Source organism: Rhea pennata, chromosome 15 (genome assembly GCF_028389875.1).
Source record: "Rhea pennata isolate bPtePen1 chromosome 15, bPtePen1.pri, whole genome shotgun sequence".
NCBI lineage: Eukaryota > Metazoa > Chordata > Aves > Rheiformes > Rheidae > Rhea > Rhea pennata.
In genome coordinates, this window is record NC_084677.1 from 11,209,969 (window position 1) to 11,229,383 (window position 19,415).

The 19,415-nt window shown below is 42.0% G+C and overlaps 2 protein-coding genes across 4 annotated transcripts; one reads left to right on the forward strand and one right to left on the reverse strand.

Moving 5' to 3' along the window:
- The first annotated feature begins 1,335 nt into the window (after nucleotides 1-1,335).
- ANKS4B (ankyrin repeat and sterile alpha motif domain containing 4B) lies at nucleotides 1,336-5,219 on the forward strand. The gene is made up of 2 exons (XM_062588389.1): nucleotides 1,336-1,499; nucleotides 4,145-5,219. The coding sequence occupies exons 1-2, from the start codon at nucleotides 1,336-1,338 to the stop codon at nucleotides 5,217-5,219; spliced, it is 1,239 nt and encodes a 412-aa protein (XP_062444373.1).
- CRYM (crystallin mu) lies at nucleotides 4,696-19,172 on the reverse strand. 3 transcript variants are annotated; one of them, XM_062588392.1, is made up of 8 exons: nucleotides 18,969-19,172; nucleotides 18,621-18,771; nucleotides 18,041-18,103; nucleotides 14,877-14,978; nucleotides 14,155-14,338; nucleotides 11,612-11,733; nucleotides 10,691-10,775; nucleotides 4,696-5,157 (listed from the first exon to the last, which is right to left on the reverse strand). In XM_062588392.1, exons 1-8 carry the CDS (start codon nucleotides 19,139-19,141, stop codon nucleotides 5,120-5,122), a joined length of 918 nt encoding a protein of 305 aa, XP_062444376.1. In that variant the 5' UTR covers nucleotides 19,142-19,172; the 3' UTR covers nucleotides 4,696-5,119. The 3 variants fall into 3 exon arrangements, with proteins under 3 accessions (XP_062444376.1, XP_062444375.1, XP_062444377.1); XM_062588391.1 differs by lacking the exon at nucleotides 4,696-5,157 and adding an exon at nucleotides 7,572-10,017 and having other exon boundaries at nucleotides 18,969-19,168; XM_062588393.1 differs by lacking the exons at nucleotides 4,696-5,157; nucleotides 14,877-14,978 and adding an exon at nucleotides 7,572-10,017 and having other exon boundaries at nucleotides 18,969-19,169.
- Nucleotides 19,173-19,415: the final 243 nt, after the last annotated feature.

A 19,415-nucleotide genomic window follows, 5' to 3' on the forward strand; every position in this document is an offset into this window, starting at 1 on the left:
CAGCGTTTCGGCACGTGGATCAGGTTGCTCTCCAGCCAGTAACTGCACCAAGTCAAGACAGTGACTCCGTTTGCGACTGCTGCTGCCTCCGAAGCAGGGGACATAACAAGCAGCAAAACCCCATTGCTAATTGCCAAGAGTACGTTCTCTAAGATACGGGTTAATTCAGTTAGTGGCAGAAAACAGCTTGACAAAAAGTAACATTTAGCTGGCAGCTGTCCTGAATGTGGCCGGAATAGCAGAGAGCCTCCAGCATTTTGTTAGGCTTTCTACAATCTCTTACTGATTTCTCCACAGCTACTGTTTTAAAACTACTATTTTACTTAGTTTTCACTTAGTTACTCTTTCGAATCTCAGAATCAGAACTATGGTCTAATTCCATAAGCCTTTACTTAGAGAGGTAGCCCTTAATCCCGCAAGCAATTCCAGTGAAATCGGTGGGAGCAATTGCTAAAGCAAGAGGTAGGTACGTGGAAAGGGGCCCTGCTCCGAGGTGGGGAGCGCGGAGGAGACCAGGGCAGCAGGCGCAGGCGCTTGCTGCGCAGGCGCAGGGCGTTCTTGAACTCCCTGTGCGAAAATCATTCTCATTTAAAATGGAGATACCAATACCTGTCAGAGGAATAAATCAGTATTTGTCATGTGTTTTCAGATCTTCTGATGAAAGGGAATTTGAGGTTGAAGGACCACACCTCGGACTGCGGTTTTGCCTGCTGGGACTGGTGGAGCCGCTGGCCAGTTGTAGCCGAGCACCACGCCAGCCCCGGCAGGGCTCTCTGCCACCCACCCATCGGTCCATGTGCACAAAACAGCTCCAGGGATGTGGCCAGTTTTGCAGGGCCATTTTTGCAGGCTTCTTTTTAGACGCAGTAACCCAACAAATGCGAGGTTGCAAAGGACGCCACTGGTAAAGGTAGCTGCTTACGCAGTACTTCATCTTATCAAAAATCAGGGATACTTTGCTACAGAGGGTGAAATCTGGTCAAATTCACATCAGAAGTAAATCTCCCTTTCAAGTCGGTTGTCCCAGAACAGGTCGGCAAAAGCAGCCAGGACAGCGAGAAGACGAATGGCCCCGTTCGAGCGGTCGGATGCTGCAGTGAACGGGCAACGCGGCGGCGCCTTTCGGAAAACAGAAGTGTTAAACGTCCCGCTGCCCTGCTGCCAGCACAGAGCTCCGGAGGAGCTGCCTGCCGGGGTGAACTTCGCCTCCTCGTTTCCAGCCTGAAGGTGACGTCTCCACGTGTAATTATCGATTTACTAACCCTGTAACGGAAGGGCGGCTCTGCAGTCTGCCTGCTGCTCAGAGCTGCTTTGGGAAACTAGAAGTCACTGAAAATGTCCACCAGGTACCACAAAGCAGCAGCTGACGGCAATTTGGAGCTCCTGAAAGAAGCCACCAGGAAGGATCTCAATACTCCGGATGAGGACGGGATGACGCCCACGCTCCTGGCAGCGTACCACGGGTATCTGGAAGCTCTGGAAATCACATGTCGGAGAGGGTAAGTGAATCAGGCTCCATTTCTCAGAGCTTGTGGCACAAAACGATAAATAGCACGTAGAGCCTCTAACGCTGCCAAGATGTCGGGCCCAAAAGGCCGAACATCCTGGTAATTTCTTCCCATGTGCTGTCAAAAGCTGTCTCTCTTCAGTCACACTGGCTTAGGCCACGAACCTGCAAACAGCCTGTCAGCACAGCCACATCAACAGCCGTGGGACCCTGCACGGACACGGGGTACGCAGGGAGCAGTCGGTATCTGCTCTGGGATGTCGCCCTAATGGAGGTCCAAGAAAACCTACTGTTTGTCCTCTGTGGAGGTTGACTATGTCCTTTGAGGATAATACACCTCCGAAACGAGCTCTATAGGGAAATGGCTCGTTGGAAACATTTTGAGCAAAAAATCTCTATCATTTGCTTCCAAAGGGCAGTCAATAACTGTGAAGATCTGATGCTTTTCTGAGGCAAGTCACAACTGATAGTTTTGAGATAGTAGTACCAAACATTGTTATTTCTCTTTATAATATTAGCAACTAAAAAGTTCATGATACTGTTTCAGGAGCTCAGGTAGGATCCTTGCAAACTAAAAAATAAAGGAAAAACAAATAAAGGAAGGTTTTCTACAGGTGTATTTGCTAGTAGTAACGTTTGATTGGAATCATTTAAATATACTGCATGCTTAAAATATATTATTGAAAAGGTCACTAGCTCCCCGTCTCATCCTCCGTACTTTCTCTGCTTTGAAGCCTATCTTTTAAGCTGTGGTTCTGCAAAAATATCTAATAGAAGAGAAGCTTTTCATGTGCAGAGATGCAGTAAAGAAAATGTTTTTTTCTCGGCTGAGATGAAGATTAAATTAAATTGACTTGTATTTTCACTTGTAATAGCTGAAAGAAGACAGGAAAAAGTTGAATGGCTATTTGAATGTATTTCAGTTTTCTTTTCTTAAAAATAGAATTGAAAATATAGACTACAAATGGGCTTGTAGATTTGCTTTACAGCTCATCGAGCTCAGGTGTGGTTGTAATAACACAATAAAAAAGACCTTTGGACTGTATGGTTATTGCTGTGTCCCCTAAAGCAGCAAAAAATAGACCAACAGATTTTCAACTTGTATAATTAATACAGCTCCAAGAAAATATCTAGAGTCAACACAGGTTTGTCTGTGAACATATACAAGACAGAACATCTAGCCAAAAAGAAACAATAACAAGATAATCTACTTCAGAATTTAAGTGAAAATATATATATTTTACCATGTATGTTGATAGAAGTTACAGCAGATGACGCAAAGATCAGAATTTCTATTTATTAGTATTTATTAGTCAGTATATTTCTGACTCTATTTTTCTTGGTGTAGGACAACTTTGGGATACTATTGCCCTCAAAACCTTCAAAAACATGCATTCGCCTCTATTTTATTCCAAGATTCCTTGACACAATTCATAGCCTGAAGCAGTCAGAGATACCCCTGTAGTCTTACTCGTCCCTGCTTGGCCTCTGGAGAGAAACTGAATTGTGGAAGATTTTCCCTATTCTACAGGCCTGTAATGTTTTCTTGTGAGAAAGTATTTCAATTATTTTTGACAAACTCTTCCTTTCCTTGAAGCAAAGGTGGTTTCAGGGCTTTCCTGACAAAGGCACTCAGCTGCAGGAGGATTTTCTTTAGAGTTGTTACAGATTTTAGGATTCTGAAGCCTGCAACACACTCAGCCTCTGGAAAACGTGGCAATATCAACAATTTTCATCTTCGAACAATTTGTCTTCCTAGACATTAAGACCTGCGTGCTGTGCAGGTACATGGCCAGAGACAAGACCAAGCAGCAGACAGCAAGCAGCAGATCCACTCACTTTTGTGTGAGCCTCCTTCTTCACACTTAGGAAAGGAGAGGAGTATGAGAACCTTAAGTAGATGTCAGACTTTACCCGAAGTCCCACTGAGTAGGGAATCAACTCTCTAGCTTGTGAATTGTTCGAGAGCCAAAGGCTGGAAGGCTCCACAGGGAAAAGAAACCACAAATAGCTACGAAAGGGTCTGGGGGGGATGGATGAGGCAGCACTTCCTGGCACTTCTGGGCAAGATGCGGGACAACGCAGGACTGTGGGGATTAAGGAATCAGGTTTCTGGGGGCAATTCTCTAGAGCAGAGTCCAGAAAGCAGAAATATGTACATGTTCGCCATATGTCTAAGACAAAAACTTTGACCTCAGCTGCCACCTCCTTGCAGCAATGCCCGTGCTCTTGCAGCCCAGCGCACTCCGACTTGCTGTTGTTTCTCCACGGGAGCGGGTTCTGTGTCTGGGTCCACAGGGGTCACAGTCTCCCTCTTGCCTCCTGCTGCTGTGGCATTTTAGTCTGAAGGATGTTTCTGCATTTACCCCTCCTAAAACGTGGGGATCTGCAGTCACACTCAGCCCCAAAGAGCGTAATTCAGAGAGGGCCAGGACGGAGCACGGATGCCACACGTGCAGCCAAACTCCACCCTAGGGCAAGTAGGTGCAGCTCCAGTCTAGAGAATGGAGCTAAATCAAATCATTTTGATTGGGGCTGTACTCCTCATAGCAAAGCTGAGCTAACCTTTTAGTAACTGATCCCCGTGCAGTCTTTGTTGGCTATGTCCAGCTCACTGTGTGCTACTTTCCTTCTCAGAGGTGATCCTGACAAATGTGACATCTGGGGGAACACTGCTCTCCACCACACTGCTTGCAATGGTCACGTCCACTGTGTTTCTTTTTTGATCAAGTTTGGTGCCAATATATTTGCTCTGGACAATGACTTCCGCACTCCTCTGGAGGCAGCTGCCAGCAGAGATCGAAACGAGTGTGTCAGCATCCTAGACAAAGCTGCCACCGAACAGAACATGCTGAACCCAAAGAAAGTCTCCAAACTCAAAGCGCAGGCGCAGAGGAATGCAGAGAAACAAATCAAGGAATGTGAGAAGCGCCAAGAGAAACACCAGCATGAAATGAACCAGAATTATATGAAAGAAAAGCTTGGCTCAGTAAATTCTTCTAGAGGGACACACTCCAGAGGAAAAGTGTCTAGTCTCTTTGCTTCAAATACAAGTTCTTTCTCCAAAAATCTGAAAGATACCTTCAGATTGAAGGCAAAAAAGACAGCTGATAATGCAGGAAATGAGGAAACAAAAAGCAATGGCCAAGGGGATAGCATGGATAGAAGAACAACTGTGATGCATTTATTTGATGAAAAAGAGGAGGATGAATTACTGAATGACCTTAGAGAGGCAAACCTTTCTGACAATGACAGTCAGCTCTCTATTTTCAAGCGGCCAGGTCTTGGCAAGATTGTATTTGGAAGAAATTTGGCTGCAAATGTAAATCCAGAAGGCATATCGTCAGGGAAAGAGAGTATAAGCTTCAAAATGTCCAGTGAGCTCTTTCAGCAGGAAAATGCTGAGAATGGCAGAGAAGACCATGTTGGAAACGAAGCTAATGTTCCTTGGAACGAGGAGGAACTTGTCTGGGATGATGAGGAAGGGGAGAGCACCCCCCTGGAGGTCTTCCTGGCATCACAGATGTTGGATGAGTTTCTTCCAGTCTTCATGAGGGAAAAAATCGATTTAGATGCCCTGATGCTATGTTCTGATGAAGATCTACAGAGCATTCAAATGGAGCTGGGGCCAAGAAAGAAAGTCCTGAATGCTGTGGATAGAAGAAAACAGGCACTCAAGAACCCGGGAAAAACTACAGATACTCGCTTATAAATAAACATATCGGTTGCTGTACCCTGCACACTCATTCATTATCTTTTGCTCTTTCACAATAACACGCGGTTCTTCTCAGATACCCACTAAAGCAAAAGGCAAGAGGTTACTACTTCCTTTAGAACAGAGAGCAAGGCCAAAATGCTTCTGCCTGGGTAGATGACCGCAGTGCACAGGACAAATACAAACATATTCTGCCAAAAGAAAGAATTTGAAAGGTAAAAAACCAAAACAAACAAACAAAAAACCCATGTAGATTTAAAACTTTCTCTCCCTGAAGTGTCTTATGGGGATTGGATGTATTCTGGTCCAAATAATTTCAAGTATTAGCGAGGGCCAGGCAGACTGCATTCCTTAACAAAACCCTTCACTTCTTCTCCAAAACCAAAGTGCAGAGCATTCCTGCAGCTAGGGAGCTTGGGGTTTTCTCTGGTGATTCCTGCTAGATTGTCCTTCCTGCTCCTAGTGAGACTTGAGAAATGGAATCCAGATCTTGATTTTGGCTGTCGTCTATTGACTCTAATAGCCTCTGAATGAATGTAAATAAAACTATTTTAAAATGATCTTCATGTTCCTACAGTCAAGTTTCTTGCTCCTGTATTGATATTCATTTTTGAAATGTATCATACATCCGTGATGTTTGGTATGATCTTTTCTCTCATCTCATTAGAGTGGAGATTAATAGTTAGTTGCTAACAATCACATCCTAAACGGATAATACCTTTAATGACAAAATTTAAGATTTTTTGATCTTTTTGGCTTCGGTTTGCTTGCTATGGGAATCATTTGTCACACAAAGTCCCAGAAAGTAAGCACTTAGCACTTTGTTGGCCGTTGCCTGCCTCCACCCCAAACCTGCATGTAAAGAGGTGCTTGTACAGCAGCTCACAAAAGGGAAAGAGAACGATGTTGAGCTCCTGGAGAAGCTTCTGGTGGTTACAGCCCATCTGGAGGCACTCACAGCTGGGCTCCCTTCCGCTGCCTAGGCCCATTCCCCAGGGAAGCCAGGACCATTGGATATGAACTAATCACTTGCACCAAGACACGTGGGTCTAGCTATGTTGTTGTAGCAGCTATGCTCTAAGAGCTCAGATTTTAGAGACACAGTTACTTATCAACAGGATTTAAATCTTTAAGTATTTTTGAAAAATCTCTTCCTACCACCCTGATCCATTAGTCAGCTGGGACCCCCCCCTCTTCCCCCAGGGGTGTATTGCATTGATGAAGACTAACTCTAGTTAATAATCCATTTTCATGCTTTGTCTTTTCCAAGTCCCCTTTCTTCCACTTTGATCTGTTAATTATAACTGCTTTTTCTTGGCTGGACTTCACACAGTATTCTTCTCCCCTTGGACTCTTGCATCTCAGTGTGTTGACATTTTCTTCTACTAAGCTAACATACCAATTCCTGTGCTCAGCACAGTAAGTAAATCTGTGTCCATGACCCCTTCCCCCCCAGCCTGTTATTAACCTGCTGGGTGTTTTGTTTTTGTGAAGAGACTCCTGAACATTTAACAAGGCAATCAGGAAATGGCAAATTTTACATCTTTGAAAGCATAGGACAAGTGGATGTTGCAGGGTTAAATCCTGTCATTCTTGCTCACACCACTGATTTGAACATTCAGTGCAGTTTGCTTGACTGGGCCTATAATCATCATTCTCCAGCCTGATTTACCTACCAAGCCGTATAGGCATTTCTTTTGGTCTCCTAGAGTTGCAGCTACAAACAAAAGAGGAAGCTCCAGGGCATCTCATATGACATTTTAGGCAGCTGATTTGACCCCAGTATATCTACTCTTCTAAAATTAAATAAATGGGGGGGGAATGCAATTCTGCTAATCCACTTCTTGGTGGGTGGTCTTGGAAATTGGCTCTTAATATAAAGCAGACATCTGGAACAATTTCAGAAGAAGTATTTCCAATCAATTCCCTTGTTCCTTTTAAAATTTTAAGTCTTTAGAGAGTCCTAAATCTGACTCATTAGCAACATCTGTATAGGACCTTCCAGTTAGATGGACTTTATGTATCAAGTGCAATCATACAATCCAGTTCAAATAAACTGTAAACCCATGGGATCACACACCCATAGACATCAAGAGGAAATGCAGTGGACAACTACAAAACCCAGCACCACTGTGCAGCAGAGCCATCTGAATTTCTTTTTCTTTATATCCAGTGAGCACATTTATCAAGAAAGAAGTCACCAAAGCTGCTTGATACTTTACTGATGAACTGAAAGTGAAACTTTTCTTCCTCATTTTAAGGGAAGAAAAAAAAAATCCACAAAAACAGCTACCACCAAACCAACCCCACAGCACCCCCACAAAAACAAATGAACAACAGACAACAAAATGAATGCCAAAGTAATAGTATGCATTTAATTAACATGTATGTAAGTTACAAATTAAAGGTAGTCTTCAACAAGAAAAAAGGGAAGGAGTCACAGAGCTAAGGCTAAAGTTTCCAAAGAAATTTAAAGACAACACCCAAGCAACTCCCATTGTAATTGAATCCAGTCATTTTTATGAATTCAGGCTATTCAGAGGCAAAATGCTGAAGCCAGGCTCCTAGAACCTCCTGCTGCCAAGGGAGGCCAGGAACACAGTGGGTTTTCTGAACCAGGTCTTTGAACTGGCTCTATCTACTTTTCAGAGTATATAGTCCACAGCAGAGTACATGTGAAAAAGTGTATGCTTCTTTCTAAACAGTATGCCTTACTGCAAATCGCAAACTGTTTCACACAGGCACAGAACTGTGATAATACTGTTACAAATAGCAAGTCATTGTTTCCATACAGCTCTTGAATGTGACAGACATAGATGCTCCATAACTCATCTCATGAATGGGACAGGACAGGAGTTCCCCATTACTGAAGTGAGAGGATGTGTCAAATACACATTACTGAGCACTTCACAACTGACACGGCAGGGGGAGGGAGCATGTTAAGAATTGAAAGGTAGTTTTGCTAAAATTAAAAAAAGTAAAAGCTAATAGGGAGCTTAATGGTTCACTGGAGTTTTTCGTAACTTTTACCCTCATAATACATCCTTTGGCTCAATTCAATCATGGGTCTGGAACCCTTCCATGCTACAAACTGTGCAAATTACAAGTTCTGCCACTTATGGCCCTATTCCAACTAGTTTACACCAGGCTTAATTTGGAGTATTATTTACGTCACACCTGCACTGTGCTCATTAACTTCTTCTATACTTACGTGCCATCAAGGGTTTTAACACTACCTGCTTCTGAACCTTCTTCCTATTGCTCCAGTGTACTCTACTGGCATCAATATAAAATGACCATGTCCTGTAATTCTTTTACGAAATAAAGAAATACTTAGCAGCCTACATGAAACAATATGCAAGTATAAACAAAATTTCATAAGGCACAACTCTAGCCTGAGACAGGAATCTATTCAGCAGCAATGGCTATTTTTCATCAGATGCTCATTCTTTTGTAAAGTTGTTGTGCAACAGCAAAAAAAAAAAAATGGAACTTTTCCTTAGTCCTGTGTAGGACATCACTGAGTTCCTCCACCAAAAATGTGGATGCTTATGGAAAATCCTGCCCCAGCAACACCCACCAGGATAGATGCCAATTGATGCATGGTACAGCCAAACTGAACATATTTGCCTGTATACTTAATGTTTACATCCCTGTAATCAGTTTACAAAGTTGCTTTAAGTTTGGACCTGTGTTAAGAACTTAAACACCATAGACTAATACCAAAATATCCCTACAGGACATAAGTTTAAACAAAACACATTTACACTATTCACACTTTGGATAACTGTTTTAAACAAGAAAACGGCAACACCACACCCAGGAACCTACTAAGGAACAAGCTGAATACAGTTCCCTCTCAGTTAATGCACGCATAGTATTAGAATCATAGAATTGGTAAGGTTGGAAGGGACCTCTGGAGATCATCTAGTTCAACCCCTCTGCTCAAGCAGGGTCACCCAGAGCATGTTAGACAGGGTTGCATCCAGGCAGGCCTTGAATATCTCCAGAGAAGGGGACTCCACATCCTCTCTGGGCAACCTGTTCCAGTGATCTGTCATCAGCTGTTTTTTTTGCTGTCTTAAGCCTTCTTGACCCAGGTGCTTTATGAAAACAGGGAGACAAATCTAATTGTATGGAGATATCATTATTAAGTCCCACTCAGGAGTATGCTCTCAAATTAGCAACTACATGGTTTGAGGGCAGAGCAAGAGGAACATGGCGGGGGGGGGGAGGGGGAAGTAAGGTCAATGACTTCCAGAACTGAGGCTAAGTAGTCTCCAGGAGTCCAGAGTGGACCGCATTGCCAGGAGAGACTGCAGACTAAATCACTGTCCATGATAACACTGGAACCAGTTTCATTTATCACAGGTAACATGTCAAGCTCAGACTCCAGTCTCCAAACAGACTTACTTTACTCCAGCATGAATTACCTCTCTACAAACAATCCACCCATGGTTTTCTGCTATATATGTTGCTGAGAAAGAAAGGTGTTGATTCCAAAATGGTATCAAAATACATACAATACTTGTTAGTAATACTGCAAATACCTAATATTTGCCAGTAGAAAACAGTAGAAGTGGTCTATTACTGAAGTTTGATTTTGGTTTTGAAAGTTCTAGAAGCACTACATTCAGCTAGGATTGTCAAAGTTATTGTTAAAAAAATTGAAGGAAACTAAGCACAAATCATTTTCTTGGTATTTTATGACCTTCTTGGCATTGTAGACTTTAGTTACCAGCTGACCATGAATCATAAACAAATTTCGCTGCTACTGTATCTTCAACTGCCATCCCTGAAATATAAGTAAAGTCAGCTTCAAACAGTGTCTCAGGTATATAAAGCAATTTAGACTTAGATCAGAACAGTCCAGAGGAATACCTAGACAGGAATCTTTCACTTCCAAAACATCTACAATGTTATATTCAAAGTTTAGAGCCATGATTTACCCATAAGGTGTCCTATCTGAAGTTAATGTTACAGTATGAACCTAACTTTCAGTGTTCACGTTGCGACTCAGCCCTTTTGAGCAAGTTTAGCTCAGAGTTTGGTAAGCCATCATTGCTCCTGCTCCTTCCCCCCTTCCTCTCTTTCTTCCCCCCTGGCCACATTGGCCTCAACACCACTGTGCACTGTCACACTGTCTTTAGGTCAGACTTCACAACAGCAGCACTTTCATGTTGGGGCTGTGTTTATAAACTAAACTACAGCCATGTGTTGAATAATTTTGGAATGGAAAACATATTTTTCCTATTGCTTGTTGGCTTTCCTATCACTTTTCATTACATCATTCCTAGTAGACTCAGAAATAAAAAGGGAAAATGCAAATCACATTCTAGTTTCTTCTGGGGAGTGCGTTGCCACAGCAGTTTTGAAGATGATCAGCAGTTTTCCCATGCACAGGGGACCTATTAAATAACAAGGCATTGTTTTCCCTCAGACTTGCATGCAGGAGGGGCTGTTCTTACCCAGTGATTTAAACACTGTTGTTTTCTCACGCAGGGCTGGTTTTGTACCCTTCAGTACCTCTCCCAGTTCAGCAAAAATCTCCGCCTGTGAACAAATATACATTGAACAGAAACAAAGCATTGATCCATACATAGAGAAATAAAGTCACTTGAGGGGGGAAAAAAAAATCAGAAGAAATAAAACTTTTCCAATTTTTATCACTTAATGGATCCCATGGTGGAAGAGATAAGCAATCAGACAAATAACAAAAATGGGACAGAAATCAGAGGAGTGGAATATTTTTCAGACAAAAAACAAGCAAAGACAGCTGACACTTTCCTCAGTTAAATAAAAGCTTTTTAGAATTTGACAGTCTTGCTACTTATCCAAAAAAATAAAGTTACACACACTTTACAGAATCTGGACCTCTTATGCTAAACCTCCAAATCTCTATTTATTCTGCACAAATAAACAAAAACCCCACTTTAAAGGCAGTAACGAATATTTAAAAAAAAAAACACAACAACAGAAAAAAAAAAACTGTCTGCAAGACCACTATCCTTCATTCTCTAGAGGCCTGGTGCATGTCAATCACATTGATAGGTTTCAACAGATTTGGAGGGGGGTGGAAAACAAAACAAAAACCACACAAACTACAGAACATTCAGGAAAACACGCTTTTGAAAGATTTATCATAAGCAAATAAACAAAAGGCCAGCGCTGAAAATGTGCTGATGTGATGTGCTGTTACGCAATAGTTGAAACAAGTTTCAAGATTCTAGCATAGATATCTAGAATATCTGTTTTTCAGCCTGTGTGTGGAAAGTTTTAGCGTCTACATTTGATGCTCTAAGAAGTTTTAGCACAGCACACCATGAATAACAGCTCATTTCAAATAAGCCACTTACATAAAAAGGGCCTTCATTTGAAAAAAGTCTTACCCCTGATAATATAATATCTCCTGATTCAGTAAGAGCAGCCTCTCTGGAATCCACAAAGAGAACACAATTCTTCATCAGTTCATCATCCAGTTCTCTCCAATCTGGTCTGCTTGCTCCAACAGCTAAGACAATAAAATTGATGAATTTGAGAGGAATTTCTAACAAATTCAAAACATGTTTTGTCCAAAAGACATGTAAGTAACAATAGAGATCATTGGGGAACTAGAACACACACAAAAAAAAAGACATTAGCAGAGGAGGCGTATTTATTGATAAGGGGAGGGAAAAAAAGAAAAGAAAAAGAAATGCCAACCAGGATGTGCCTGAACAATTGGGAAAAACCCTAGACTTCTCTAAACTTGGCCTCACCTGTTACACTGAGGTATACATGCCCTGTTTCTATGATGTGTCAAACCCTTTAGCTTCCACTACTGACAATAAAGCATGACATTGGGTGCAGCTCTCCAGAAGGGTTACAGTTTATTACAGTGTGCAGTATCCTTAGCCTTTAGTAGTCAGATTCTGATTCCACTGAAGGTCTTATGCTCAAGATAAGCAAAACAGAACAACGGGAATCAATGGGTCTTTCTGTATTTCAACTTGCTAAAGAACTAAACTTAAGCAATTCTTCAAGAAGTTAGTCTCACAGAAGGGAAATTCTTTGCTGGCACTGTCTCCACTTTAGTGGACTAGTCAAACTGTTCCTTCCAAATAAGGCTGACAGTATAGCAACAGACATGGGGAGGTAGCTCTGCACCACCCTTCATCATCTCACATCTGTATAAGAAATGTAAGAGTACATATAACTATATGTAGTTACAAACCAAACAAGCCTTTGTTAGCAGCCTTGAAAATTATATGAATTAAAAATAAAGTGTCTTTTCTGCTTATAGAAGGTTCCATTACAATGAGATTTGATCATCTGGCAAGACAACCCCGGAAGCTACCTTAACATTACACAGACAACATCTCTTCTGCAGACAGTAACCTCAGCTTCTGGGACTGTCAGGTCACCAATTTTCCTCAAAGCCTTTCCCCTTCTCAAAACACACTCTACACAGCTCCAAGATATTCAGTATTAGATCTGTCGTAAAAAACACCCTTGCCAGCAGACCCTGGGTAACTGAGGCATGAGAAAATCTGATGAAAGGGGAGGATAAGAGGTAACAGACAGAGGGAGATTATTTCCAAACACCCTGAATGTTATAGTCCTTTTATTTGATCCAGATTGTCTTTGTTATGTGTCTAGAGAAGGGGGGGGAAGCGATTTAAAGGCTCTCTCAATTATCCCGAACAAATCAGAACCAAAGTATTTTGCAGAAACCGGTAGATCCAGACAGGTGGAGGAATGCTATTAACTAGGATTTTTAAATCCATAGCTTCTATCATTTTCTTTTAACTTTAGAAGCACACCAAGTGGAGGAATTACAGATTAATTTTTCTAGAAAAATTGAAAACAAATCAAGGGCTATTTTTTTTTTTTTTTTTGATATAGCAAAACTACTATAACTTCTTCAGGGCTAACAAAGAAGCTATACTGTACAAAAATGTTTTTTAAAAACATTTCACTGCTATGGAATAGTAATATTCCACATGGCCCAAATGCCTCCTCAAATAGCAGGAATGTCTCAGTGGAGAGAGGCAGAGATGGGGGGGAGGGGAGGGGTCTTTGTGTATGTGTTGCCTCAGTGACTGTAGACCTTAATTGATTTTGGTTGTACTTCTGGCTTCCATGCCGTGACATACCACAGACAACAACATTCAATCAAAGGACTAAATTGAGTCTGAAAAATTGGTAGGATGTTGCTGGATTGTGGGAACTTCCTTTAAATTGTCCCCTTTGACAAGCTGCTTTTGTCTTATTACAAAGCCATTTGGAAAGAGCACAAGGGCATCTGAAAAAGGTCCAAAATTAATAAAATAAACAAATGGCGACATGTCCAGGGACTTTACATAGTAGTGCAGCAACATCATTATCAGGCAGGAGGCGGGGGGGAGGAAGAAGTCCTCCAAACCTCACCATAATTAAAAGCTCAAATTGTGAGGTTCTTAATTTCTGTACCCTTTTAATTCAAGTAAGTTTAAAAAGAAAGAGAGAGAGAGAGAGAGAGAGATCCAGCTCCAAATGAACAAATAAAGGAGCTTACCAAAAAAAAATCAGGTGAAGAAAAGATGACAGTCACAAAAGAAACAGTAGCATGAATAAAATCACTTTGGGAATAATACGTTTGTATGGGGTTATTTAAATAGAGGACAAAGTGAACATCAAGTTGGCACATGATGGCAAAAAAGGACTCCACTAAGATTATGTATAAAAAAAGGGGGGGGGGGGAAAGCATATCTCACACTCTAGAAAGTATCTAGTGCTGGAATATGTGGGAATTCCAGACACTCAGGAAACCTAGGGCTATGAAAAGGGGTCCTCACTAAAGGGAAAGAGTCAAAGTGAAAAAGCATTTACTCTGAGAAATAAGTATTGCTCTCCAACAGTTTTTAGTACTAAAAAACATTAAAAAGGTTACTTAAATGAGAACATAGCATACCGTTGACATGGGCACCTGGTTTTACCCACTTTCCAAATAAAACTGGTGTTGTTGCCATGGTGACTGTTACAATGACGTCAGCCCCAGTAACTGCCTCCTGAGTAGAGGAACAGACCTTCACTGGACCATTAACAGAACATGCAAACTTCACCGCGTTCTCCTTGGTGCGATTCCATATCCTGACCTTTAGGAAAAGGGCCATACATCACAACCTAGAAAAATTCTCCTTACTGACACTGAACAGACTTTGTTTCAGTTTTAAGGTGATGATTACATCTAACCTAAAAGGTTTTTTTTTCCCCCTTTAACGTTCCCATCAAATAAGTGATTGAATTTACTGCATGGGCAGCTATATTTGAATGCTTTCTTTGCAATACCAGGACAACAGCTCCTGGTAGAGCTGTATTTATAAAATCTAAATATTTTGATCTGATGTATTTAGGAGAAAGTCAAAAGAAAGCTCATTCAAATATGGGAGACATAGTATGCTTTCCTCATGCAAAGAGAAAGACAACTGAAACTTGACTGTTTCCAACCCTGAACATGTAGTATTTGCTGCTCAACTATATTGTTTTAGAGTATTAGGTTTTCTAGAAATATAATCAAAACAGGTTTAATTCCTTAACCGAAACTTTATTGACTGCAATATGCTTTATCTATAGTAAGTGCTCCTAAAACGTAACAGAGGAAAAAAATGTATTTTGCTAAGATGAGTCCATTACCTCCTTAAACGTGAACAGCTCTGTGAAGATATCATAATGGCTATATGCTTGAACACCAGCTCCCAAAATGCACAGCACTTCTGCAGAAGCTGGCATTAATAACTAAAAACAAAAAGTGTTTAAATAAAATAGCAAATATTAACTTATCAAAATACTACAAAAACAGCATCTTTAGTCCTTTAAAGAAAAAAATCACTTAAATGCAAAAGCCAATATCAATTCACGTTAACATAAAGCAATATTCAATACTGTAACAATCGATTTCGTGCAAAAGCAAGCATCAATAGCATTAAAGTACCCCTAAGCTTGATTTTGGTGTTTAATTGTCCAGCTCTTGAAATTCAGACTTTGACATGCAACACTGTGAGCCAAACTCAAATTCTGGAGCCTCTGTACACTCAAATATTAGTACACTGCATTACACCCGTGATTAATCAAGTGTAGAACCTCAGTGTTGATGTTCTGCACTGGCTGAAAATAGGACTCAACACCGAAAGCCATCAGTACCAGAAGTGAAAGCTGTGCTGGCAGACCCAAGCTAAACCTTCTTTTGCAATTCACTGAGGCCACAAATCACAGCAGATGTACAGTTCAGCACTGCAAAAGGCGATCCTTATGCAATCAATGTTAGTAGATCATACATTGTGTTGATGCAGATAACACTCTAAAAAAAAGGGTTTTTATTTGCAGCCCCTTGAACATCCTAATATTGCACAGAAAATACACTGCATCACTAAAGAGTGGCTTTTACCACAGTCACTGGCTTCCTTTGGAAAGATTTTCTTTACTGGCACTCTCTGCAGCTTATTATTTCCACTTCAGTTTGTCAAAAGAAACTAGTCTTGTCTGCTTTTGAGAGAGGGAAAAAAAAAGAGAAAGAAAGAAAAAGAAAAAAAGTTGTTCCTGAGCATAAGTAACAAATGCTGGTTCCTGGAGATTTTTGTACTATACTACCAAGCTTGTCCTTCCAAGTATGATAGTATCACCTCCGTCTACTGTCCCATACCTGTCTTTTCATTGGGATGTCCTGAGGTCCTGTTTCCCACAGATCCACTCAACACTACTTGCAGGGACCAAAGTGTACTTTGTGGCTGGACTGGAGCTATTCAGAAGCAGATCATTTCTTGGTTGCCAGCTAGTTGCAAACCAGTCAGGTAAGAATTAAGCTCTTTCCCTCAGTAAAACACCAAGAGAATCTTTCTCTCCTACTCGGCTGTCAACATTCACAAAGCTTTTAGGAACTTCGTACATTCGTAGATTTTACTTCTGTTATATTTGACTGAAATTGGTTCACAGATTTGATGTTAATAGGGCACAAACAAAACAGTCACCACAACCTCATTTCCTTAGAAATTAACAAATCTTTCTTTTTCCCATTTTCCTACCGGTTTACTTCATCCATGTCCACATTTGAAGTTTAGACAGTAGGGGACCTGCTCAGCACTTTTTTCAGCTTCAGTCAATTTTTTCTCATACATAAAACATTGCCCTAGATATCCTGTATCCCTACATATACTTATCCTTATCTCAACATACCATATCTTTAGATGCAACAGATAGTGAAACTCCTGACTTAACCAGTAACTGGTACAAATGCATTTTTTTAAAAAATACAGATGGTTCTGAGGAACAGATTTTAAAATTCAGTCCTATGGTTGCTTCTCATTTTCTGGTTTAGTTTTTGCCTGTGATTCATCAGTACTTGGCAAGGGGGAGGGCTGCTGGAGTCCAGCCCCAAGCTATCCTTGTGTGTTGTTCATGCATTTGTTGTGGTCGCTCAATTCTGCATAAAAAGCTTTTGAACCATGTAGTCTCTCAACTCTTATTCTGCTGCAAGAAATTAAAAAAGAAAAACTCATTGATCATATTTTCAGCAGCAAGAACTCTTTTTAACATTCCTTTCAAAGACACCAACACTCATTTCAAAGGCTTCCTACATAAAGGCATTGGATCTTTGAAAAGCAAGTGCCATAAAGGGAACAAAATGACAACTAAGAGCTAAACTCAAACACTCCTGAGAATTTCCCAAAGCAGTAGATAACAATTAAGGGTCTGATTAAGTCCCTTGACCAGCCTAGCTCCTTTGAAACTAGTAGAGCCTTGACTGCATAAAAACCATCAAAATTGGCCAACCATAGAATGGTTGAGATGAATGAAGTCCTATAACCTAATGTCTGAGGAATTCATTGTGAATTGTTTTGTTCCTTGTACCAGGGGAAAGCTTTCGGGACAAGTTCTTCACTCCAATTTTATGTCAACTTAGCTCTAACGCCTTGGAAAGAGTTACATGGCATGAAGACCACTAATAACGAAGTAGAGAGGCCAATCTTCAGTCTGATGTAAGGCTGATCAGGAAAATAAGAAGCTCAGAGCTTAAAAATACTTTTGTTTTTTGCCTATTCTTTGAGGTGAAGACCAAGACTTTACTATGCAATAGATGGCAACTTGTTGCTTTCAGATTCTTCTTTAAAATAGTTTTTGGCTGGACTTTTAATAGTTGGAGGAAAACAACTTCCAGCTAAGACTGAAATAATAAGAAGCAACCTACAGCAGGATTTACTTCATCTGTTCCTCAGGCACTGAAGTTTGAGATTGTAGTCAGGGCTAGTCATGTGGAAAACCTCCAGCAACAGCAAATAGAGACACAGACAGACATCTCTGAACAAGTCATCCACCTACCTTAAGACAGGCTATATTGTCACCTGGAAATGTACCTTTTTATCATTCTCCAGTGAATCCCACTTACCTTTACCAGAGAAGGCAAAATGTTCACCTAAACAAAACTGAATTTATCCCTACATCTGTACTGCCCAAAGCCACAGAGAAACACATTAGGAAAAATACAAAAGGGGCAGGGAAAAAAAAAAATCAGAGGAATACACTTCAGTAAATTCCCAAAAGAGTTTGTAGCATGAACCACAAAAACATAGCTCAAATATCTTCTTACATCACACACAAAAATATTAGAACCAGGCATTACTCAAAAGAGGAAAAATGCATTTTATGTTTTCCCTGAAGGTACTTACATTATCATAATTGTTATTTAAAACTATATTTGAAGAAAACTCACATGGACTGAAAGCCGTTTACGTCATTCCCTCTAACTGTTCTGTATATCACACCACTTATCAATTCTATCCTGACTTAGGACACAGGAGACATACCTTGGTAGCTATTGCAGAAACTGCAGCTGTTCGTTTTGCTGTAATGACACTGCCATCTAAAACCTTAAAAAAAAATAAAATAAGCTCCAAGTATTTTTTTTACCTAACATAATAACATGTAATCACATGATTCATAAGAGGCACAGATGAAAATATGGTTAATAGTCAAACTCCAAATAAAACAAAACCACCAACAGCAAAAATACCACAAAACAGACCCTAAATACTATTTTCTCCAAGGCCAATTGTAAATCTCTTCAGATTTAGACTTAAAGATGATGCAGGACCAGTTCCTTATTCAGCAAGGTTTCCTCCTCCCCTTCACAGGTAGGGTAAACTTTTCCTCCTTATTTACTCTCTTCCACTCACCCTCTGAGTCAACAGTTTCCCTTCAAATCACAGCTCGCAGGAAATACCAGAGGAAAGGAAACAGTACACTTTCACACACATGAAAGATCTAAGGCCAAATGCCACTAAACTTGTGCCAGCTTACACAAGCTCCCACTTCTGAGAAACAAGTCAAAGGGCAAAGAGACAGGACGTTAACAGAGGAGAAGGCAGAGGCATACAGCAGACTCACAGCCTTGAGAGTGCCGTTTCTCGGATCAAACAAGAGGACAGTCGCTTGGTGAGAAGGCACAGAAGAATCTTTGTGGTGCGCGTAGAAAGTCACCAGCTTGGTCGTCAGCGCGTCGTCCGCGGCGCTGTACGCGGGCATCACTCCCAGGAACCTTTAACGAGGGTAATTTGTAACTGGAGCGTGAGAGGCCGAAGCTGCGCAGCGGTTAACACCGAGCAGCTCCCGGCCGGCGGAGCGGACCCCCGCGGCGGCTTTCGCCTCCTCCGGCGGGTTTCTGCCCCGCTCCCCCGGGGAAACGGCCGCCGGCGCTGCGCCGCGCCGCGCCGCACCCGCCGCGGCCCCGCTCACCCGCCGTGCGGCCGCACCGGCACCACGGTGCGCACCGGCTGCGCCACGCCGCCCGCCGCGCCGCTGGAGAAGTTGGCCAGCGCCGCCTCCAGCGCCGGCAGCAGCAGGCTGCCGCGGGGCAGGTGCCGCTCCACCTCCTCACAGCCGATGAAAGCGGGCGGGACACAAGCCATAGCGAGCAGCGACAGCGCTATGCCCTGCCCACCCGCCCCGGCCCGGCTCTAAGTACCGGGCGAGACGCCCCCGCCCCCGGCCTCGCCCCCCGCCGTCGCCGCTCGCCGCTGGGCGCCTCAGGAGCCGCCCCCGCCCCGCCCCCTCTAACGGCCCCAGCCCCGCGGAGGACGCCGCCACCGCCTGCGCATGCGCACAGCCGCCCCGGAAGTCCGGGGGAAGACGCTCTGTCTTCAAGGCCTAATTCCAAGCGCGAGCAGTAGAGTTTTGACATGG